Genomic DNA, 24,336 nt, shown 5'->3' with positions numbered 1-24,336 from the left:
TAACCCCATTTTGCACCCTAACCTAACCATAATTTGAAACCCGAAGACATGCTTCAAACCAACATTTCAAACCCTAACCTTGTCTAAAAACCATAAATGGAAAACCTAACCCTCGTTGGAAACAGTAAACCTGGTTTAAAATCATAATTTGAAAATCTAACCCTGTGTTCTAATCCTAAACTCTAACTCAGTTTTGAGACCCTAATCCGGGTTTGAAACGATAATTTTAAAACTCCAATCCGGTCTAAGAAACCCAATTAGAATTCTTAAATTTAGTTTAAAACTAATTAGAAAACCTAACCCTAATTTGAAACCCTATACCTGTCTTGAAACCCTAAATAGATACCTAACCCTATTTTGAAACTTTAAACCTGGCTGAATACCTAACCCAGTGTAAAAAGCCTCATTAAAAAATAATCCTAGTTTCAAACCCTAACCCACTCTTGATACTATAAACTATCCTTGAAAGCATAATTTGAAATCATTACCCAGTCTAAAAAACTCATTGGAAAACCCTGCCCTAGTTTGAAACCCATCTCCCTGTCTTAAAAACTTATGGTACCTTAAACCATGCTTTAAAGTTCAAAGCATCATTTGAAACTCCAAAACTGTCTGAAAAGTTTCCTATCCCTAATTTGAAATCCTAAACCGGTCTTGAAATCCTAATTTGGCACTTCAACCTGCGTTTGAAGGCTACATTTACAGGCAAAATGAACAAACTTGTTTCTCATATAGCTGTATGTCTAACAATGGGCCTTTTCTTAGCTTTAGCGGGCCTTGGCCTCTTTAAACCCCGAAAGCCCTTCCCACTGGCTCATTGATGAGGTCAGCCAATCACAAGCAAGCTGAGCGTGGACGGGTAGGCGGAGCTTCCCATTGAAACAGGGTGTGGTTCTGAAACTCTCCTGCACTCTACTACTTTCAGAAGGGCTTTAAATGGAGTAGAGTGAATGACCTCCCGTCCTAATCCTGACCTGACGCTCACTCCGGCGCAACTGGTGTCCCCCCCCAGCTCAACCCTAAGCCCACTTCAACTGTCTCTTTGGAAAATTTTGCGCCCGAGACCCGGCGGGACGTGGAGCTGGAGCCGGGAAGCGTCGCTGCGGTTTGGCTGGCTTCCATCTGCTCCTCCTCACTGACCGGTTTTGGAGTTTGATTGCCTGAGCGCCCGCCCTGGCTGTTACGGGAGCAAGAGCTGAGGACTCAGCAGGTGAGTCAAGACCTGGATGTGATTCAACTTGCAACACCTTTGCACACACTTCTTCACCTGAATGTTTTTTCAATAACTTTTACTCAACTGAAGGCGAATTGGGGAAGATGTTTTGTTCAGCATTGACAAGGCACATGTTTTAAGTTTGTGTTTGGTTGGAGTAAGAACTTTATGTCAGTGGTGCCCAAAGTTGTGTATTCTGGTAGTCATACATTTTCAAATGTATGACCACATCAGAGGGTTGGGGATACATTTAAAATGGTCTCAACTCAAAACAACTTTATTTGAAAAGCACTTGACAATCCTCGCTGCTTATAAAATGTTCCACATGGAGTATAAATCAGACATACAAAAGCAAAGACAGTTACATTTATCAATGGCATAAAAACATTGAACACCATAAAATACTAAAAACAATGCAGGGATTCATGCGGAGTCAAAGGTCAAAGAATAAAAAAGTGTTTTAAGATCAATTCTGTGAAAGATGTCACACTTTTTATTTACACTTTTTGAAAAGTAGTAAAAAGTTGAATGAAAGGTTGTGAAATGTTTTGAATTTTACAATACATTTAACCTTTGTTTTAGTTAAATGTTTAAAGATGTTTCACTGATTTAAAATATATACTGTATTTTCATTTTGAAAAAAATCCTTTTTACATTTTAAAAACATTTATCGTTTTTGTGAAAATATCAAGTTTTTTTGTCCTACATTTTTTTTAAATGATTGAATAATTGTCAACTATTTAAAAATTAGAGCAAAAAAATTCAGCCTGAAAACTTAAAGTAAAGGGACATTCCCACAGTAAGTATTTAAAAACGTTTTTAATTTGATTTTTTTTATTGTTACACATTTTATAAGGCATAGAAGTTCAATCTTAAAATATTTTGGCTATTTTCATGTTTTTAATTAAATGTCAAGATATTGGCAATATTTATAAGAAAAATAAATCACATTTTAAAAGTTTGAATATATGGATGCTTAATTTTTTAAATGTAAATTAATTGAAATTATCAATCACAAAAATCTGACCTTTACACAGTTTTCTCCCTCCTTATAATGCATTTAAAAGCACGTTTTCATCTTTGATACATTGAACTGCTCTTCGTAAACGCTGATGTGACCCTTGTCCTCCTTCCATTTTGCTGTATGCAGCCCTCAGGGGAAAAAGTCTCTACATCGCTGATTGATATTATGGCAAACTATGACAGCTTCTAAGTAGCTTTGGGTTTCCGGTCCTACCGGAAGAAAAAAATGTAGCCTTCAGATTTGGTTCTTTTCCAAAATATACGCCGGGTACGAGGATGTCTGCGACAATCTCCAAACTTGCCCTTGATGTTTATTTGGCAATCGCACGCCCTGATAAACCACCGTCAGTCGGCTCCATGCGGGCCAAAAGCTTCGCCTCACCCGTCTGACTTGCTCTGTTAGTCAGTCGGGGAGAATTTCATTGTTCTCCACTGACAACGTATTTCAACATGAATGAATGGCTCGCTTCAAATGCAGCTTATATGATTTCGTCGAGACTTTTCATCGTTTTGTAACGGGGATTCCCAAATCACCCAATTTCACTCAGTTGGTCTGAAAATGAACATTTACAGGTACATACTACAAATAACATACCATTGTTAATTTGTCCATGCCAGGAAAAATTAACATGATGTCATTCATAAAAGCGAATAACAGCTTTTATGTTCAACTAAACACGCCTGGAGTAAATTTGTGACTACATTTGAGGTGGGCGGATCGATACAAATATCAATAATACGGATACCGATGCTGATCGCTTGATCGCTGTCAATGTCAAGATATGTGGTATTAAAAATAATACATTTACCCTAATAAAAAAAAAAAGAATACATCTCCGATTGGATTGAATATAAATACACTTTGGTGGTAAATATGAAAGGGATACTTGATACTTGCCATTGATATACTGTCACAGGTGAAGAAAAATTTACAGGTCACTCTTTTAAATTTAGAGATGTATCTAAACGATTCAGTGATTTCTCTTGAAAACAACTCTGCTTAAATATAACAAAATAAAACCTATACTTAAATAACAATTTAATGTGAATTGTACCGAAATAAATGCAGGGTCTGACATGAATCCTTTTTTGATGGTGGCCTGACATCACCCTGCCAGAACCAGCACTGGCCCTGATTCAAAATGATGCTGAACAAAATTCATAATAATAAATGTAGGCCTTCCTATGGATGGAATAGTGAAGCGTGTATACTAAGTGGCCAAAATGCACACGAGTATGTAGCGCACTGCCGCTGCTCAACCCGTATTGTTTTGTGTTTTTTGTTATTGTAAAGTGTCCTTGGGTGTCTTGAAAGGCGCTTATAAATAAAATCTATTATTATTATTATTATAAAGCGTCACTGAATGGGGACAGCTAAATGTGCGCAATGGGAATGAAAACTAAAAATATTGAACATTAGATATTAACAAAATCAAGAAAGTGTTGATTTCAACCGGGCCAGTGGGCCACTGGTAATGTCGGAACCTGAAATATTCAAAAATTGTTCTTAAAGACTAAATGCAAATGGATGCAACTTAAAAGTGAAATACAAACAAACTATCTTCTTCTGCGTACCACTAGAAGGAGCCCCCATAGCAATAATATAATCTTCCGGAAATTTCTACGAAAATGGCACCAGTTCCAAATCAGCCTGCGGATTCATATGTTGCCATTCAAACAACAGAAAAGTAGCTTCGAGTTCAATGAAACACGGACAGATTTCACACTCAATTATTTCAGTGAACATAATTTTTGCTGACATTTTTGTTTAGTGGTGTGCCGGTATGTTTTTTTTTCATGTAAAAGATGTGCCTTGGCGCAAATAAAGGTTGTAGAACCTTTTTGGAGAGCAGCATGAGGAGAGAGTGACTGTGTTTCACGTCTCGTTTTAGGTAAAGAGGCGAGCAGTCACCATGCTGCGAGAAGCTCTATCCAATATTTTGGAATTCTACGATGACCTGCTGTCCAAATGCGGTGAGTTGACTTTACGCTCCATCTGAGATGACGCTTGCGGATGAACAAAGCCAACAAACGCGACGTCAACGCTGCCTCATTCTATTCACGCCTATGTACAGTGTCGAGTTTTGGGAGGAACCTGACAAAACCTGTCGGATAGATTTGAAGACACGCAGCAGAACCTCAAATTGACTTTTAAAGGGCAGAGGCAGGCCGAGGAGGGAGGCCTGAATGAAATGTGTGTGCTTTCTCTTGTCTTCGAGTTAAGAGGTGATATGCAACATTTTGAACCAACTGCAGATATTTGAAGGGAGGCTGGATGATTCCAAAGTCATCTGCATTCTAGTAATACAGAAAAGATGTGATTACGGTTTCAAAGTGCTGCTGTGTAGTAATAGGTTTACATTGGGCGAGGCAGTTTTATTTATACTGAACATCTCATACACAAGGTAACTCAATATGCTTCACATAGTTACGAAACAAGATTTAAAGGCAAAAGAATTTAAGATATTTCAAAGCAGAGTAGAAAATAAACCACAGATTACTGAAATCACTAAAAGAACAGTGCAAGAACATGATTTTGAAAGAATTTATTTTAAAAAATGCTTAGAAAGACCTTAATCATAAGAATAGTAGTGTGTGTGTGGGGGCGGGGGCAGTACAGTTTTTCAAAAAGCATTCACACTTGGGGCAAACGTCTTGACGGCTTTTTCCATTTGCTCGTAGCATAACAGCTGAATGCTGATGCACCATGTTTGTGTTGAACTCTGGATTTCACAAAGTGACCCACTAGTTAGCCTTATATTGAACACTAGGGTGATAATAGTAAAACACACAAACACAATGAGCACACTTCTGCAGGAGCTGCTATCGACCACAGCTCACACCCAGACATTCAAACGCAGACTTGCTGATGTCACACAACCCGATCAGGAGTCTAAGTTTCGGCAACAAAAACTTGACTGCATTGTATAATTTTCTTCCGTATTGTAAAAATGTGATGAAATTTGATCTGCATGTCCTTGAATACCTCAAAATGATGTGCTGTAGGTCAATATAAATGTTCCAGCTAGCTTTCAATCCTTTTTTTTGGATGGGGGAGGGGGAAATAAACGCCAAAATATTGCATGAAAATCATCAATCAAAAAACAGAAGATTCCGCTGTACATAATTTCTAAAAATAGATATGTAAAAGACATTTTTAACAAGCCAGAGCTAATTTTCCAGAGAGGGGTGCAAAATAGACCTGCTTGATGCGATCACATGAAAATTGCCTCACAAAAAATGGCAGAAACATACCTCTCTCTTCCCATTCTCTTCGGTTGATTTTTAGTTCAACTACAAGTGGGAATGAAGAGCTTGAATCCTCTTTTTTTGAAAAATATTTACTCATCATGTGAAGCGAGTTGAGGTCGGGTCACCGATATCTCCAGGTAGCACCGCAATTGGATCAGGTGGGTTTTTTTTGTTGTTGTTTTTGCTCATGAAATTTGTCCATGCGTGGTTTCCAGACGCCCGGGTCAAAGATTACCCGTTGGTTCACTGTCCCGCCAAGATGACGACCCTCCTGGTGAGCTACGTCGTCTTCGCCATCTATTTGGGTCCTCGCTTGATGGCCAACCGCAAGCCCTTCCACCTCAACACGGTCATGGTGGTCTACAACTTCGGCATGGTCGCCTTCAATGCTTTCATCGTGTACGAGGTACGAGGAATGCAGTACAAAATCTGGTTGAGTTGATTCAAATTTATTGTGGATGTGTCTCCCCCCCAGTTCATGATGTCCGGATGGGGCACCACATTCACGTGGAGATGTGATTTGATTGATCCCTCCAGCAGTCCTCAAGCACTTCGGGTAAAGTAGAAAATCTTTATTTAAAGAAGGGAAATGTATGGTATTTATTAATCTTTTTTTTTTTTTTTTTTTTTACATAACTTGAATATGAGGGATTTATGAAAAATTTCACCTTGGATCTAATTACTTCAAAGGCACAAACTGGTAAATAAAACATGTTTAGGGTCCCTGCTTTTCATAGTTTTATTTTTCTCCCTCTCCAAGATAGTTTTCAAATTGATAGAAAACTGAGAAATATTTATAAAATCAATAACAATAAAAACTTAACAGCAAGGGGAACTAAAAACATAGATGTCTAAAAAGAAGTACATGATTGGTATTTTTATATTTTTGATTCTTGCTGAAAACGTAAAAACCCTTCTTTTTATTGGGGCGAAAAAATGAATTCATATTGATTTTTCCTGAAAACCACAATATGCCCAGTCGCTTTGCCAGGCGAGTTGGAAAACAAATGTCGAAAACAAAATGTAAACACACTGTTGGATGATGCAAAATTTTCATCTCAACTGGAAACAAAAATCTCACTTTTTGTTGGGGGGGAAGAGGTTTATCCTATTTATTTTATAAAACAAAAACAAAATGAGCTAACGTAGGTGTTATTTGGAACATTTTCATTGTTCCAAAAAAACCCACAAATGTTTTCCTTTAATTTGGCGACAACAAAATGTATGTTTGTGAAGCGCTTTGTTACAGCTGTCGCTGTTGTGAAAGCGCTATATAAATCAGCATGTATTGTATTGTATAACAACATCAAAAATGTGCTGATACAAAGTTTTTTAAAATTAAATGCAAGTCTTGATTTGAAAGTCTACAACTAAGCAAAATCCTTTCTGACAACTGTGACACTGTTCAACGGCAATTCGTCAGTGAAATGCAGTTGAGCAGCTCTCCAAGGTAATTGTAAATGTCACAGCTGTGTTTGAACAGCTGCACTTTGAAAAGGGTTCAACTGCAGGTGTGAAGCAGCAGCGTTGTATTGAATGCTCCTCAAATGGACATGCGTACGTGCATCTGTGGTTGAAACCAGTAAATAGATTGTTGCAGCTCCGAGACAAAAAGACCTGTAGTGTGGTCTTTTAAACGTACTGTAATGCCCTTCAATGCGGAAAGAAGGATGCACGCAGTCGCCGATGTAAGCTGTCGTTTTTTAATAAACAAAAAGAGCAATAACACACACATTCATCGGAGTTGCTGTTGGCCACACCACACGCCCTTGCGCTGAATACTCGGAATAACTGCCGGAGCCAATATTCCCCAACCTGACTCGTCTCCTCTCTATGACGTCACCAAATACAAGAAACGAATATTACAGTACACTTTATTAATTTTACAGCTGGGATAGGTTCCAGCAGCCCCCGTGACCCTTGTGAGGATAAAGCGGTTCGGAAAATGAATGAATGACTTTATTAATTCTTTAAAACTCCCAAACGAATACAGACACGTACATTCTTCTCAATTCGGCTCGAGAGGCGTTCAAAGACCGCCTCAGAAAAAACGGAAATTAATTATACCTTCAATGGCCCTAAGAAAAAAAGTGCACCAAACCAGAAAATCCAGCAAAGAAATAAAAAGAATAAATACTACGGAGGTGTTTGTGAACACACAGCAAAAGAAATCATTCTTTTAGCATCAATATAGAAAATTCTGAACCAGTCCAGTCTCCTACAACATTGTCCACTCTGCAATTATGCAGATGTGAAAATATGAGCAAATAGGCAGCAAGACTAAGCAGCTGTGTTGTCTGCAACGAGCGCACGTGGTTCATTAACTGCATGCACCTTACAGTATTCAACCCATGTCAGCATCAACACATTGTTCCCTTTCCTTCACTCAGATGGTGCGAGCGGGTTGGCTGTTTTTCTTTTCCAAGTTCATTGAACTCCTCGACACGGTGAGCATTTGTTTCCGTGAACGTTGTTTGTGGGGGTTTTTTTCTTTAATTATTATTTTTTGTTTTGCATAACTAATTCTCGGTCGATGATGTCGTTTCAGGTATTCTTCGTGTTGAGGAAGAAACAAAATCAAATCACCTTTCTCCACGTGTTCCATCACTCGGTCATGCCCTGGTCTTGGTGGTGGGGCATCATGCTGACTCCTGGTAAGGACCGACTCGTACTCGTCGGTCGGCATGAGTGCAACTTCTCAAAAATGACCGACATTTTCTCCCCCAACTCAGCCGGAGGGATGGGCTCTTTTCACGCCATGGTGAACGCCACGGTCCACGTCATCATGTACACGTACTACGGACTGGCAGCGGCAGGGCCACGCTTCCAGAGGTTCTTGTGGTGGAAGAAGTACATGACCGCCATCCAGCTGGTAGGTATTACGGCACGCTTCTATGGTCAGTTCTTGAAAGAATTTACCCTGACTTTGGAATGGCATAATTTATATAAATAAGAAAATACACTAAATTTTATTAATTAATTTTGAATTGTATAGATGTTTAAGACAAAATATTACAATAAATACTGATGATGATATATTTTTTTAAATCTTCTTTTCTAAATGTTTTGAATGTGTCGGCTGTATTTAACAATTCAACATAGAAATGGTTTGGGTTTATGTATGAGCTTGGCTGAATTAAAAGAACAATGATGAACGAAGAGAATTTCATTCAATTTTTTTATTTTAAATGTTATAAATAAAATAGTAAAACTAAGTTATTTATTGAGCACAAACTTGGGCTAAATGTCATATTTAAAATGTAAATTATACACACACACACACAATATGTTTAGGACTGCCTTTTCCAATAAAATGAAACGTATATTTATACAGGCAAACAGATGTCTTGAGTATCAATTTGGGCTGAATTTGATATTTTGACCCTTTGATCCACCCTGTAACCTTATAATATGATAAGCTGTCCACTGTAGTAACCGCTGTCCCTGAAAGGGTTAATAAAAAAAACTGACATTATTTGCACTTGATACTGTATAGATTTTTGAATGAATCTGGTCTGGCTAGCAAAAGTCAAAACACTCAGACAAGAGGATGAAATGCAATCAAATCAGCTAGATGAAGATTAAAACCCGAGTATGAATTTGGAGTAAATTCCATCATTTCAAAAAGCAATCTGTAGAATTAGTATGTATTGCGTTGTTTCCGGCAGACACAGTTCATCGTGGTGTCGGTGCACATCAGCCAGTACTACGTCATGGAGAAGTGCGACTACCAGGTGCCCCTATGGATCCACCTGATCTGGATGTACGGCGTGCTCTTCTTCGTGCTCTTCTCCAACTTCTGGCTGCAGGCCTACATCCGGGGCAAACGGCTCCCCGTCACCCAACTCCAGAGCGGGCGCGAGCGGACCCCCCCAGCATCTCCGCTGGCCAACGGAACCCACGGCACCCACCACCACAACGGCAGCGCCGACCAAAACAACCACCACCAGCACAGCCACACCAATGGCAATGTGCAACTGGGCAAAGTAAAGGAGATCTAACTTTTTGGGACCCTGAACTTGTCATAATGACTCTGCTATACTAGTGCACCAGTAGAATAACCAAGTCGATGGAAAGCCGTTGGAGCTTTTATTTCATATCCAGCTTATGTTCGACATACTTGTAAGTTTTTCAACGTCACTAGTTGCATCATTTCAGCACACTAGTAGAATGATATGTAACATTTTTTTTCCAGGACTAGTGTCAGTTTTGGCCTTCCAGTGTGCGAATTAACTCTTCCTTGTAAACTACTGTACTGCACTAGTAGCACTACTAAGCCCAAGCATGCCTAGCAGGCATGCCATGCGCTTGTAGCCTGCTGGACCGGACTAGTAGCACGAAAATACCCAATAGTAGTTTTGTCTCACTAGTAGCGTGGCCTACTAGTGTGAAGAAATATTTTTTAAGCATTTTTTTTCAAAATCCTTAATATGCAGTAGTATGCTCTTTGTCCTCACTAGTAAGGCTATTCAGCGCACGAGTTGAATGATTCTCTTACAAGTAAGATGTTTTCCGCTACGAGTGACGCTTTTGACCTTCTAATACACAAAGAAACCTTCCCTCATGAAGAACTGCACTGTCCAACTTGTAAGCGTGTGTCATGCACTAGTAGCCTCTTCAACCCAATTATTGGCACCAAAATGCTCACTAGTTGTTTGCCTCACTACGAATACGAAGTTGTCCGACTGGTGTGCTGAAATGTTCTTATGGAAAGCTGTCTGAGCTACTACTTCCTAACTGCTTTACTAGTGAACATCCGTGCTGCAGTCTACTCAGTCCAACTTTTTTTTTTCCTTTAAACCCTGAATATGTCTACAACTATAGACTAACACAGCCTTGGGAAAGCCATTTGAGCATTTATTCAATAGCTTTGATATCAAGCTGTACTAGTACACTGTATACTTACTAGTAAGAGAATTCAGCGCACGAGCAGAATGGATGTCTTAATGTCGTTCTTTTTTTTTTGTTTCCCCAACTAGCGGATGACTACTAGTGAGGCATAACTGTACACTGCTTGACACCGGTGTGCTTCTGGTACTGCGAGTGAAGCATTAAATACAGTATTTACCAGTTGAATTTTTCATCAGTAGTACCAGTTCCTGTAATTATCAACTAGTGCACAGTTTTGCCTAATTTCGAACATGTAGTTTTCCGACTTGTGTGTGGAAATGTCATGCAGCAATGGGCGGAAAAAACTTTACTTCTAAAAACGGTTCTACTCGTTGGCCCTAGTTGTTCAAATAGTGCACTGAATTGTCTTTCCGTGAAGAGAGAGTATACTAGTACATGGAGCAAGGATATGGAATAAATGCTGAAACGGCTTTGACAACAAGTCTAGTTTACGGTGATTTACATTGTTGGGACTTGATGATATGAATGGCTTTGTGTTTTTTTTTTTTTATGTTTGTTTTGTTGTCAGTGATCTTGTGTGTTTTTGTGGCGACACTGTGATGCACGCGCATGCTTTTGTACGCATGAAGGTCGGTGCTCCATTTTCTCACGGACTGTGTTCCTTCATTGCCGTTATTGCACTCCGCTCGTACCACTTTAGTCCAACACCAACCTCATAACACAGTTTCCACTGAAGACTAGCACGTGTAAATAACATGGGCGGAGGAAAAATTAAATTAAAAGGCTTTCATTTGTACATGTTACATTTATAGATTTGTTTTGTTGTCATTTGTTTATTTATCTTTTTTTGAAATAAACACGTTTTAGATATCAGGGTCAGTGTCATTTGGAAAGCAGTTGGTGGTTTCCACCTGGTACGGAATAATAAGCCACATTTTTAAAATTGTATATTACAGTAGTATTGGTGAGTTCTGCATATCAATGCATTACTCACTTTAGACCAGAACAGAAACCTGCTTAATTAACAGTTGACATTTCTTTCTTGGCAAACTGACCTGTGAAGAATTTGATATTAAACCCCAATGAAGTGGACACAGCTACAGAAAGTAAACTGTGATTAAATCTTAATTTGATATGAAAACGAATTACTGGACCTGTATTGTATGCAAAGAGTGATATTTCATGCATTTTTTTCCCTCCACAATTCACGGCAGTTCCCTTGTGGGAGCAGAGTCCAGTGTGAGGCAAAAAATAAAAAATAAAAAGTGCGGCCATAAAGGCCATAAACGCATAAATTCACGGATCCAGCACTCGGGTAATAATCAAACACGGCTCACCCATTTCCTGGTTTGGTCATGTGACATTCACAAGCTGAGCCCTTATGGCGCTGTCACATCAACCGCAAGTGGCAAAATGTCTGCCGAATGCCATGGATAAAAGATGTTTTTTTACTTGACTTTCCCTTTAAATTTGAATAAAGTAGATTCATCAAATTCGATTTTGCGCAAAGGCGTTTAGCCAGTTACCACTAGCAAAATGAACTCACATGTACGTGTAATTAAAAAAAAAAGGCACTTCACATATTGATGAATATGATATTAAAGCAAGATGCTGATGCAAAAGGTGCAGACCTCCTCACTTGGCTTCTGCCCATCTGTGTAAACGTAGTTTTGAGCTCATCCATACTGCTCTGAAAGTGCCCGGAGATTATTTTCCAGTTTAAAACAAATCAGTCAACACAGGTGCTAAAAGTCTCGGTTTTTATAGATTTTTATTTTATATATTTGAACCAAACAGGTCTGGAAAAAATCTCTGAATGCCCAGTGGGGATACCAAGATTTGTTAAAGTTAAAACAACACAAATAGAAACAAAGATAATTTCAACAAAAGAGTTTTATCAGCAAGATGGGTGGCAATCTAAATCTTCAGGTTTTAGAAAAAGAAAAAAAAAACTCTTGGTAATGTAATTTGCCAGTGGTTATTCTATTGAACCCCCCCTCCCCCTCCCCACTCAAACAAATTTTCATTCAAGTCAGCCATTCATCGAACTGAATAATCATATTGTGGAAACATTTATTCAAATGTTCAAAAGTTATGAAAGTCTGACAGAAGAAAATTGTCAAGGGGATGCCTCATCCAATTTGCAGTGGACGATGGAAGCAAAACATGACCGCAATTGAGCAAATGCACTATGAAAATTCATAAGGTGTTCAAAAAAATAAATAAATAAAAACTTGTCTCCATATCATCTGATGGAGCAAGTGAAGGCCGAGTGCAGGGAAATGGGCGTCTTGTCTTTGGCTTTTTTCTTGGGGTCGACCTCAAAGCTCTTCCACAGGCGAATGGTCTCGTCCGCAGCCAGGCTGGCCACCGTGGAGCCGTCTGGACTCATGGCCATGTTGAGGACTCTCTCATCGTGTCCTGGTGGTGGGGGAGGGCGAAATTTTAATACAGTGGTTCCAATCAACCCCCCACCCACCCTGAAATAACAACCCATTTGGGTTCCCAAACATGCAAGTTTCTTTGGTTTTGTAGTAAACTTCCTCTGGGACTGGCAGACAACTAAGCAACCACACTGGGCCTCTGATTTCAGAAATGTTCACCATCTACCAAACAGCACACTCAGGAAGGACAAAATAGGCAAACTCAATTGTTCAGTAACATTTTTACTTGTATCATGCACAAAAATTAAATAAAAAACCCTCCCCATACCTTGGGAGTAATTTCGAAAAAGCGAGAATTGGGGGACCTCCAAGTAAGTAAAGGTTCGACTGCTCCAGCGGGTAGCCAAGTTGCTTTCCATTGGATGGGAAGTAACACTTACCATTGAGCTCTGCGACTTTTGCCATGGACGGATACTTCCAGATGACCAAGTTATGGTGTGTGAAACCGTGTGCAGACACCAGCTCCTTGTAGTTGGGAGCAAACACAAGTGCTGACACCTGAAAGTTTTTCACAGGTGAAAATTTGGGTCAATAAGTGTAGAATGTAGATATGACAATTTCTGGGATTCCCCGCCACAAAAGAAAACTTTTCATTCATTCATTCATTCATTCATTCATTTTCCGAACCGCTTTTATCCCCCACCAGGGTCGCGGGGGGTGCCTATCCCAGCTGTCTTTGGGCAGTAGGCAGGGGACACCCTGAACCGGTTGCCAGCCAATCGCAGGGCACATGGAGACGAACAACCATCCGCGCTCACACTTATACCGAGGGACAATTTAGAGTGTTCAATCAGCCTGCCATGCAAGTCTTCGGAATGTGGGAGGAAACCGGAGTACCCAGAGAAAACCCACGCAGGCCCGGGGAGAACATGCAAACTCCACACAGGGAGGCCGGGATCAAAACCACGACCACTGCACTGTGAGGTCGAGGCGCTAACCACTGGACTACCCAAAACTTTTCATGGCTTTTAAAAATAACCAAATACGGTTTTAAAAAAAAAAACAGGAAATGGAGCAAATATTGTCATTTTATCACATGATAGTCCTATAGGTAAGCGGGATCTGACACATTATCAAATTATATTGGTGGGGGGCGGGGGGATATTACCTGGGACTGTGTGTCGACTGAACTGAGGCAGGACCCGCTGTTGACGTTCCACACACGGATGTGACAGTCTGAGGTTCCGCCACCCGAGGCCAGGATGCTGGACTGCCATGGACACCAAGCCAAAGCCTAGAAGCACAAACACTACATTCATTATTTGACGGGAAACCCACTGTACAGTGATCCCTCGCTATTTCGCGGTTCATTTATCACGGATTCGGTGCATCGTGGATTTTTTCAAACATTCATAATTTTTTTTCCATATACAGGTACATGGAGTACAGTACTGTATATGTTGCTCTATGTGATTCGCTGTTGTTTTGCAGCTTCTCACGGACTTAAAAAAAAAAAAAGTGTTACCTGTGTATATGTTAATTGGTCGCGACTTGGCGGATTTTTGTTTATCGCGGGTGGTTTTGGTCCCCATTAACCGCGATAAACGAGGGATTACTGTATATATATATATATAGAAATAATCTGCTACAACATGAGAATAAAAACGTTTATACATCAACACTAAATTCTAAAGTTAAGACAGAAATGACCAAAAGTTATAATGCTCAGAATAAGCGGGATCTTTAGGACAGCGCCATAAATTCTCAAGAGAGGTCTTACATTTCGGATTAACAGAAGAGTAAGAAAGAACTAATTTGCTAGGGAGCGGGTGGCGATTAGAATAAAAATAGTCCCCCCCCCCCCCAAGAAAAAAACCCACACAAATATTCAAAGGCAGGTATAAAGCAAAAGATAAACTACCGATAATTTATCCTCCATGAGAGCTTGTGAAACGCATTGACAGGGCGCCACCATATTTGGTGTATGAAGAGCGCATTAGCCGTGTGTGGTTGACTCGTGTCACCCGCACACCTAGCACCAAAATCAAAGATGTTTGATACTCAGTGCTGATGGCACAGTGTCATCTGCTTTAAATAGACAATTCCTCACCAAAAAAAAAAAAAAAAAAAAATCTGTTGCATACCTTGACGGCCCCTTTGTGGAGACTCAGTGAGTGCAGCGGCTTGGTGACGTCTGTGCGGCCCTGGGCCACGCGGGGCCAGATGCACACCAGGTTGTCATTGGCGCCGCTGGCCAGGTAGCGGCCATCCGGCGACCACTGCAGCCCGCACACTTCCTGAGAGTGGCCATGCAGTGTGAAGATGTGGTGCTGCGCCACCCTCACGTCATGATGGTGAATCTGGCCCGACGGGCTGCCGCTGGGGCGGGGGAAGTTGGAGTTGGTGAGCAGTGAAGGGGGCTAAGATTAGGTTTAAAAAAAGGTTTAAGAAAAGGAAACTAAAAGTACCTGGACAAGATGTGGCTATTCCAACTCAGGCTGCAGACTCGTGCAGAGTGGCTGTTCATGCTGCGAAGGCATTTCTCTTGCTCTACGTCCCACAACTATCAAAAGACAGCAATGCAGCTACAGGATGAAATTATTTGAGGGCTGAATGAAAATTTTACTATCACCACAACAACAACAAAAAAATAAAAAATGTACAAATCCAGACCCCTGCCCCCCCCCCAAAAAAAATCAATTTTCTGTCATACGCACAATAAAATTTACACTGACCCCTACCTAAAAAATTTTTTTAAATAAATCTCATGATCCCATTCATACATAAAAAAAAAACTCCTCCATCAAAATAGTCCCATTTGAAACCCTTTCAAAAATCCCGATTTGATTTTTTCGAAAATCCCCCCCAAAAAACTGATTTGAGAATAAAAATGTAATAAAATAGGAATTCAAATTAATTCACATTTTTTTTGAATTGATAAAAAAAATCAAATTTAATATCATTTTCATTTTTCCCTTATTCAGATTTGAATCATTTTTTTCCTCCACCAAAATTTAATTTTGATCCTTTGTGTCCCTTTTCAATTTTAGAGAAGGCAAAACAAGTTTAGAATATTGTTTGCTTTCCCCCGCCCCTGTACCTTTACTTTATTTCATCAAATCAAGTAGGAACTTGTAGTGACGCTCTCAGAAATAAGATTCAGATTTTGTAACTGCAAAAACAATTAATAAATTACAATGCAGTTAAAAAAAAAACTGACTTGGACTGCACAGTCGCTGGTGCCAACTGCCAGGTAGTTGCCTTCCTTGGCCCAAGACAGCGAGCTGATATACTCTGCCTCATTGTCCATGGTCATGAGGTGGGTGATATTTCCCTGAGTGGCATCCCACAGGTACACGCTGTCCTTGAGAGCCACTGCCATAATGTTGCGGCTGTTCCAATCGAGCAGATTCAAATCTGGGGGTGGTACCACAAGTCAGCGCCGTATGCTGTAATTGAGGTTTAGACCGCTTACTGGTGAGGCAAAAACTTACAAAAATCATCGCGAATGTCAGGAGCGTCTAAGATTCTGTCGGCGCTGGAAGATATGTGTCGTGTCTTTTTGTTGGACATAGGAGTCATGGTGTGACTGTACAGGGACTTCAAAGAGTTATGTTGGCCTGAAAAACAAGACATTTCCTAGGGTTAGATTTAAACTTCAGGTCCAAATATCCATTTTCGATTTTTTTTTTCCTGTGGACATTTCAAGTGACATAACCCATGAGACATTCCATATCCCAACACTGATGCCACCTAAGACAATAATACATTCATAATCCAAAATATGAAATATTGCATAGCCGTTAGCCAGAGTGGGCTTTTTGCTGCCATGATAAATTTCCGAATTGTGTCATTTGAACTGTCAAGTCTAAATCCAGCCTGGGATTTATTTGCACGATAAAGCAGAGGCTGGCCTTACCGTCTGGGTTAACGGTTGGCTTCCCACTGAACTGCAGGATGCGGGCTTCTTCTAGGTTGCATCCATTCAGCGCGATGGACCACGTCTTTTGCTGTTCCTGTGACAACATACCCGAAGATGACACGGATCATTAAACTCATTCGTGGATGTTCTGTACAGTACAGTATAGACAATTTGAAAATCACTTGCCAACAAAGCTGTTGAGACACCGTCTTCCTTGGGTTGAGCCTTCTTTGAGAGCAAGAAACTCGCCATTTCCATTTGTTTCTCATTACGGACAGGAATGAAGCGGTCCGCTCCCATCTTTGACGGTGTGGTTTTCCATCTACCTATTTAAAAATAAAAGTCAATATAACATTTTCAAGTCTAGACATTTCTTTACAATCAGGTTCTATGCTCCCCACTAGCAGCATTCTGATTAATATTGCAAAAGTAGAATATGAATTAAGCCGCATATTTGATTTTTAAAAAAATCAATTTTGCAACAAGCTGTTTTAGGTGTCGTAAAAGCTATAAAACATGCCCTCGGTGTATTTAAATAAGATATGCCATGTCTATGTCAGCTTGCAATCCAATGAAAAGGGAGGAAAAACCGAAAAACAGAAAAAGATGGCCTCTGCACTCTGCGTCTTCGTCTGGTGGTGGCTTGCAAGGTTGTAGCAGTGAGCACCATTCAAAGAAAAAGTCACTTCAAGAATATTGGTTAAGTATGGTCACTTTGGTAGAGTAGAGTAATGACTTCACAGTGACTGTTTATTCAAGGTGCATTTTTCTTTCCCGTTACAAACAGCACTGAATGAGGCTGCGGCGTACAAGCTTACCGGCACGCAGCAAGCGGACGTTGTGAACCGAGAACCCCCCACCCCGATCTATACATTAGAACTCATTTACAAACTATCAAACTGTCCGTCTCTCCAGGTATCCGTCGCCGTGCCTTACCTGGCGTCTTACACGGAGTCTTACACGGCGTCTTTGATAATATGTTCAGCGAGACGTTGGCAGACTTCCCGGGGGACAAGGCGCTCGCGGACGGGTTTGACGCGCTTGCTTTCCTCTGCCAGCGGGAAATAGGAGCGTTGGTAATGGGGACGTCGAGCTTCAACGTGTCGCTGATGTCGTTTTCAAATCCGAACTGGGCCATTTTCAATGCTCTCGCTCTCACTCAGTGAATGAAAAAAGCACGGTAACGCAGACCTGAAAGTGTCGATTAATACCTAACGTCAATTACGACTTAGGGATACAATGACAACTCTACTAAGCCTCGTCCTACAAAAGACAAATTTAACTCACTATCTACAAATGACGTGACGGAGTTCAGTAATCACAGTTAAAACCTGGCCAGACCTCCTCCTTTTTGAAAATGTGTTTAAAAGACGCCACAGAATTTAAATCCCACAGAAAGCCACGCCATTGGTTGGCCGTTCAACGGTCGTGAATATGCCAACGTGATTGGTGAATCAAATAAGTGGACTTCCTGGCATAGAATGGGAAATGGTGTTCGTCAAAGAAAATGTCGCCATCTATCGCACAGGAGGTGATATTATCAGGTAATCATGAATACATTTTTGAAAAACATAACTCTCATGAGAAAAAGAGTAGGATGATACGTGTCTTGTCCAGGGAAACCAAGACTACAAGTGTTATAAAAATGATGAACGAACAGTTACTTACATTTTAGAACTATTATGTCAAATTCCCATTACATACCCTACTTTCAAAAAGGACGAGGCTAAAATGCATTCAAACCTTTACATGTGAACTTAATGTGACCTTCTCTAAGCCTTTGAATGCACGTGTCCAACTGTTAAATATTTCAGTACAAGTTGCTGTTCTCTCCAATAAATGTCCTGGTTCAATTAGAGCTGTTGTTTAAACAGTCGTCCTCATCGTGCTGTTCACATTTTGACAACATGAGACCAAGATGACAACAATGGATTAACAGTACCATGCCATTGTGATGCTTCAAAAAGGATGTTCAGACAAAAGTGGCCACTGAGCAGAGTGTCATCATCAGGTTGCAAGAGAGATACTGAAAGACTGGAAGAGTCACAGAAAGATGTTGATGTTTACGTCTTTTGGCCACATCCTATGCTGATGACCGCTACTTTGTGAACAATGCCCTGAGAAACTGGATGATGAATGCCATTCAACTCCAGGCACATTGAAGGGGGGTGAGAAGCTCCCAAGTGTCACATCAGACTGTTGTACCTGAAACGGAATGGTCTGCACTTTCTCTAGAGCTGAATCCGGCTGAGTTCCCGTGTAAAGGTTTGAAACTGCACCCCAGAACCTCAACGACCTGAAGGCTGCCCTGCCTCAGCAGACAATAAATCAACTTGTGAACAGCATAAGATGTCATCAAGCTGTAATTGAAGTTCAAGAGTACATGACAAGTTATTGAAAAGTAATTCTTTTTGTGGTGTACCCATTGTTAACTTTTGGCTCAATGAATTGAAATGAGGAAATCACCAGTGCATCCTTCCACTTAAATGTCATACATTCATGATATATCATTTCCATTTCACCTGAAAGCCAAATGTCCCTAACTTTTTATTAGTGTTGATATGAATAAGAGGTAGCTTTTAACTACATTTAAATATCTGCATATATTTGTTATATAATGCAAACATTTTTATTATGCAAATATATATTTCACCAGGCTCTTAAAATAACGGCTGTGGTAATATTTTGACATTTATTTATTTAGTCTTACACATTTTAGCATTCTGGCCAACAGGCCATTCTACCCCTAAAATCGAATATAGTTTTGGTTCTGTGTTTTGTGTTTTCTAAAAAAAATGAAACATGAATGAGGCCATTATTTTAGGAGGGTGACCATTTAATGTGCAAAAATTAATAACTTAATAAAACTAGCCACTTTGATAAACAGAATAGCAGAATAGCTGTGATGGCATTAAGGTATTGAACAGTGCTTGTCAAACAACACCACTTGTCACAGTTGTACAAAACAAAACATAAAAAGCAGTTTTTAGCAAATGTGTGTACATCTTTGTGCTCATTTCTCCATTAGTATTATGTCTGACAAAGACACACACGATAAAGTGCATTAAAAAAAGGGTCAAAAGTCCATCCAGTGGAGTAGCTATGCATCATGTTTATATCATTGTTTGTTTTAAAGAGTCCAACTTCACAGTCAGTGTATGGAACGCGGCTTTATGCTGGTGTGGCTGCTTTAGAGTGCCTCATTGTCACCGTGAGTGCATGCATGTTACGGTAGAGAAGGCAGAAAAGCAAGGTAAAACAATTCTTTAAAAATTTGATGCAGCAGCCAATGTCTGGACAACTTTGCGTTGCCACGGCTGCTTTAGAGCGCCTCATTGTCACAGCACAGAAAAACTGACAACTTGGTGGGACTGGTTCCAGTCACCGTATGATTTAAACGAACATATTTTCATGACAAAACATGCTACACAAAGTAGGTGGTATTTGAGTGCTGGCAGTTGAGCGGGGTGTGGTTTCAGTGGACACGCACACAGTGTTGGAGAGCAGAGAGAATAGCTGGATTTGTCATGATTTCAAAGCCTCATATACGTGATTTTTTTTTTCTTCATCGCTCAAAATTTGGCTTCTCTGTGGTGTGTCAAATTTAGAAAATGAGTATAGGCCCACCCTACTGTGTTTCTGCTCAATTATCATCCTCGAGTCATTGATTGTTTGGCTTATCCACTTCATTAATATTTGCACATGCAAATGTCAAACAAACAAGCACTCAGGCTCTTACAGTACAGTACTTTCATAGTTTGACTTTGAATCAGAAGGTTTGACAAGCGTTGCCCTTTTTCTCTGGATGGAAATCTGCCATGTCCTTGGGGTAGTGTATGATCGAACCAAGAACACCTACATGGAAAAAAACAAACAGATTTTCAGCAGGGTTGATCAGTTGCTCCAGTTAAACAACAAGTCAGGTAAAAACGATGACAAGGCGGGTGAAAATTAAGTTTCTGTGTGCAGAGTGCACTAAATATTCAACTTTCTCCACTAATCTACCATCCAGGTCTGTTAACAGAGACTCGTCAGGAATGTTGTTTTCTTACCCCCGGGGTGTCGCAGCCCTAAGTAAATAGAAAAAAAGAAAAGGAAAAACACATGAGCAGGAGTGTAATGACAGGACATAACAATGAGACATAGGAGTTGATTCTGCATTTAATTTCATTGGATGAAATTATCCTTACTATAAGGATAACACCAATCCGCTCTTCAGTATTTAAAACAATATGAAAAAATGTAAGAGGCTCACTCACCATGTTGTTTGGAAAGGAGGAAACTGAGTCCCATGAGCCCAGTAAATGCTAGCAGACTCAAGATTGGGATCAGAAAATTAGGCATCGCAATCCCTGGAATTAAAGAAAACAAAAACAAAATGAGAATGTCAACTAAATATATTGTGTCACAATGTAGTCTAATATTCAATCGTAGTTGCTCAAGTATTTTTTTTTTAGAAATGCCCCCACAGATGATTTGTTCGTTCATGTGAGAAGAGCCAGAGCCACTTTGAAGCAAGGGCCAGGTGATACTGTCTGCAACATTATCATGCAGAACCACCCACCTACTTACGAGATGGCAAAGGCTTTATTTTCATCGAGGGCACATCTGTGCCGTGGCGCCAATGTCAGTGGATCTTGATTTTCTTATCAGCACTGCATGTGTTTGCCAATTTGGTAGTTCAGTATACACTGTGCGCCTGGCAGAGTGACAGTTTGGTTATGAATCATTCTATGGTATTTTTAATTATGGTGATCGAAGTAGGGGGTCAAGAGGTAGTCTCCAAGTGCACAATTCATGGCACAGATGTGCTTCCGCCATGTCGAGACTCGAGTGTGCGACTTGTGCTCCGCATTTCAAGAAAATGAAAGGAGCTGCTTTGCTTGGCCATGATTGAAGTCAACTGTGAACACTCCCACAGTGGTGCAGCCCTCCCTGTTGGTCTGCCGGGCCTGCATTCAGCTGCAAAATTATCAACATTGGGTCTAACCCAGTTCTATGCAGAGAGACAAAACATGTTTGGATTCAAGGTGGTCATGAAAATAGAGCCCAAACTCCTATTTAGACAAGATGTTGCTGTTGTTAGACTTTTGACTAAATGCCTGTCAGTCAGGGCTCTGCGGATCTTTTGGGGCATATTAGTTAAGCTTTTCTGCAAATAGATGTGGTTAGCTTCAACAGAAGGAAAGGCAAATGGGTGGATTTGTTTTGTAACCCATGAATATACATGAAATAACTCTACTCCACCTGACCGCTTCTCAGAAAGCTTCAGTTTTTCCATCAGATCTACACATGTTTCCTGAAGGAAGATCCCTTCCTTCGCCGAGCTCTCCAAGGCCTGCACCCATGCTGCTTTGAGGGCTGTCGCTTGCCGCGTGTGAGCTATCCAGGCTCCGCCATGGTCCAGGGACAGGTAGAGCGACTCATTGCAGAAAACCCGGTCCCTCCAGTACAGCTCCGGGCCTTGCAATATGCAGTCGCGGGAACGAAGGACCGTGTGGTTCCCTGTCAACAAAGACACGCATATATCAGTTTTCTATGGCAAATATAGGCAAACAACGATTAAGGTTTTCTTATCTTTTCTTATCTTATATATGGCCAATTTAGTCTTAATATTAGCAATTAACCTAACATGCATGTTTTTGGAATGTGACATGAAGCCAGAGTCCAGGGCGAAACTCTACACAGGCGTGCCTGAGCCAAGATATGAACCAGAACCCAATTGATGATGAGGCAGACTATGAAATGTCTCAACAAATACATTTCAAAGGAATTCAATTAACGTGATGTCTCACCCAATACCGCAGTCTGGTTGGCGAGGAGGCTCAGAGAGATCGAATCAGCCGAAATGAACTGAAAGATTTCGTTGACTTCTGGGGTAGCGCCGGTATATGGGACTCCATTGACGAGGACCCGCACCGAGACAGGCCGTACCCCCGAAACCACCCACTGCTGCACCTGAATCCCTGCAGTGTCTGAACACAAAGAGAAAGAGATGAGTATCCATGCAGGTGCTTTCAGGTCACGGGGATTAAAGTGAGTTAAAATGTAACAAGTAGAATTTTAGAGTGTGGTTTTAAAAGCCAATCAAATGGTATACAGTATCAGGAAGCACAAAGGCAAACAGCAGCCTCCACACAGCACTATATTTTCTACAATGCTTGTTCTGATTAGGACTGGTTGCCTGTCAATTGCAGAGCACATATACACAAACAACACAAACACATTCACACTTATGGACAATTTAAAGTTTTAAATGAATCTAGCATTTTTGTGGAATGTCAAAGGAAGCCTAACCGAATGGTGCACCTGAAGACTCAAATTTATCAATAAATTTGAATGTGAATGCGTGTTAGTTTAACTATGTGTTTGTGATTAGCTGGAGACGAATCTTTTCTACAGCTCACCTCTTACCCAAAGTTAGCTAGGAGAGGCTACAGCTCACCTGCTACCTTAATGGGTCATGCTATATAAAATAGATGGTTGAATAAGCTAAACGGTCTACCCCGAATGGACATCAATGAAATACAATCAGAATGCTCTGCCAGCACAGTAAATGCTTCAAAACTTATTTTGGTAACTGTTATCTACACATGCATTTTTTTTGTTTGTTTCGATTGTGCTTGTGATTGTTTTATTATCATGTTTAATTGTCTCTGGTTGTAAGCATTCTTTTATTGTCAAAACACACCCACAAAAGTCCCTTTAACATCTTTAAAACTAGTCTTAAACCTCATTTTTATTTTTGGGCGTTTGACACAAAATGACACTCAATTTTTAGTTTTACTGTTTTTGTGCGTTCTACTGTCTTCGTTATTAATTTATTGTTTTATTGTTTGCTGTTGTATGAATTTTTTGCTCCATCCACAGCGGGGTTGAGTTAAGAATCTCTGCGCATTCAAATTTTAACAGCAACACAGTACAGTACAGTCTTCACTTGGAATTTCACTTGGCAGGAACAACAACTAAATTCAACACTGTTTATACCACACTCGGCTTCACCTTCATATCAAAATCATGTTTTTTGGATTATTTATAAATGAAACGCGTTGCTTACCCACTACAACGGGGAAAGCCAGTGATAGATGGGCCAGGATCCCAAGCACAAGAATACCATCAAAATGCATCTCTTCAATACCCAAAACGCGAATAAAAGATTAAACGTGTACACCTAATGGTTAAAGGGATGCTTTAAGCCATTTAGAGCGTGCAAAGGTTTCCCGGAAGATAAAGTTAAACCTCTTCAAGAGCATCGTTGGGCTCCGCCTATCAAGCAAGAGTTTCAGTTTCCCCGAGTTTTTGTAAACCGATGTCCCATTCTCGCTTCTGATTGGCTGACAAGGCAGACACATGTGAAGAGTCTCCGCCCACAGAACCGTGATTGACATCAGACCAGTAAACATGAAACGACAAGAATTTTGTTGAAATTTGCAAAGAACATGTAAATACACTTTGCCTAACACTATAATAATGTTTTTCACCTGAATCTGAATCATATTTATTGGCCAAGTATATTAAAAAAAGAAGCAAAAAATAAATTTAAAAAACCAAGGTTTTTCGGTAGCATAAGCCACCCGAGTACAGTATTGAACTTACAACCAACAATTAAAAATACATTAAAGACGTCACATTACCGATGTACAGATGATGCAGTTTCATATTGTTCATTGCAAATTATTTTTCCTACAGCG

The 24,336-nt window shown here is 40.2% G+C and overlaps 3 protein-coding genes across 4 annotated transcripts; 1 reads left to right on the top strand and 2 right to left on the bottom strand.

Annotated features, from left to right (window-relative positions):
- The first annotated feature begins 936 nt into the window (after positions 1–936).
- On the top strand, positions 937–11,209 carry elovl1a (ELOVL fatty acid elongase 1a). 2 transcript variants are annotated; one of them, XM_086129671.1, is made up of 8 exons: positions 937–1,210; positions 4,129–4,210; positions 5,704–5,894; positions 5,964–6,044; positions 7,879–7,935; positions 8,037–8,142; positions 8,221–8,360; positions 9,157–11,209. In XM_086129671.1, the coding sequence occupies exons 2-8, from the start codon at positions 4,150–4,152 to the stop codon at positions 9,487–9,489; spliced, it is 969 nt and encodes a 322-aa protein (XP_085985797.1). In that variant the 5' UTR covers positions 937–1,210; positions 4,129–4,149; the 3' UTR covers positions 9,490–11,209. The 2 variants fall into 2 exon arrangements, with proteins under 2 accessions (XP_085985797.1, XP_085985796.1); XM_086129670.1 differs by having other exon boundaries at positions 8,037–8,360.
- Positions 11,210–12,355: 1,146 nt separating this feature from the next.
- cdc20 (cell division cycle 20 homolog) lies at positions 12,356–17,981 on the bottom strand. Its single transcript, XM_086129265.1, has 10 exons — positions 17,582–17,981; positions 16,832–16,971; positions 16,643–16,739; positions 16,218–16,343; positions 15,944–16,140; positions 15,192–15,286; positions 14,868–15,102; positions 13,892–14,017; positions 13,164–13,281; positions 12,356–12,760 (listed from the first exon to the last, which is right to left on the bottom strand). The coding sequence occupies exons 1-10, from the start codon at positions 17,781–17,783 to the stop codon at positions 12,585–12,587; spliced, it is 1,512 nt and encodes a 503-aa protein (XP_085985391.1). The 5' UTR covers positions 17,784–17,981; the 3' UTR covers positions 12,356–12,584.
- A 1,479-nt stretch (positions 17,982–19,460) lies between these two features.
- Positions 19,461–23,919, bottom strand: LOC147194541 (uncharacterized). The gene is made up of 6 exons (XM_086130136.1): positions 23,703–23,919; positions 22,441–22,620; positions 21,893–22,150; positions 20,905–20,997; positions 20,698–20,715; positions 19,461–20,500 (listed from the first exon to the last, which is right to left on the bottom strand). Exons 1-6 carry the CDS (start codon positions 23,770–23,772, stop codon positions 20,415–20,417), a joined length of 705 nt encoding a protein of 234 aa, XP_085986262.1. The 5' UTR covers positions 23,773–23,919; the 3' UTR covers positions 19,461–20,414.
- Positions 23,920–24,336: the final 417 nt, after the last annotated feature.

The sequence above is a fragment of the Hippocampus guttulatus genome, chromosome 14, assembly GCF_054856545.1.
Source record: "Hippocampus guttulatus isolate MCC_2025c chromosome 14, RoL_Hgut_1.0, whole genome shotgun sequence".
Lineage (NCBI taxonomy): Eukaryota > Metazoa > Chordata > Actinopteri > Syngnathiformes > Syngnathidae > Hippocampus > Hippocampus guttulatus.
This window is presented reverse-complemented; position numbering and strand designations above follow the sequence as displayed.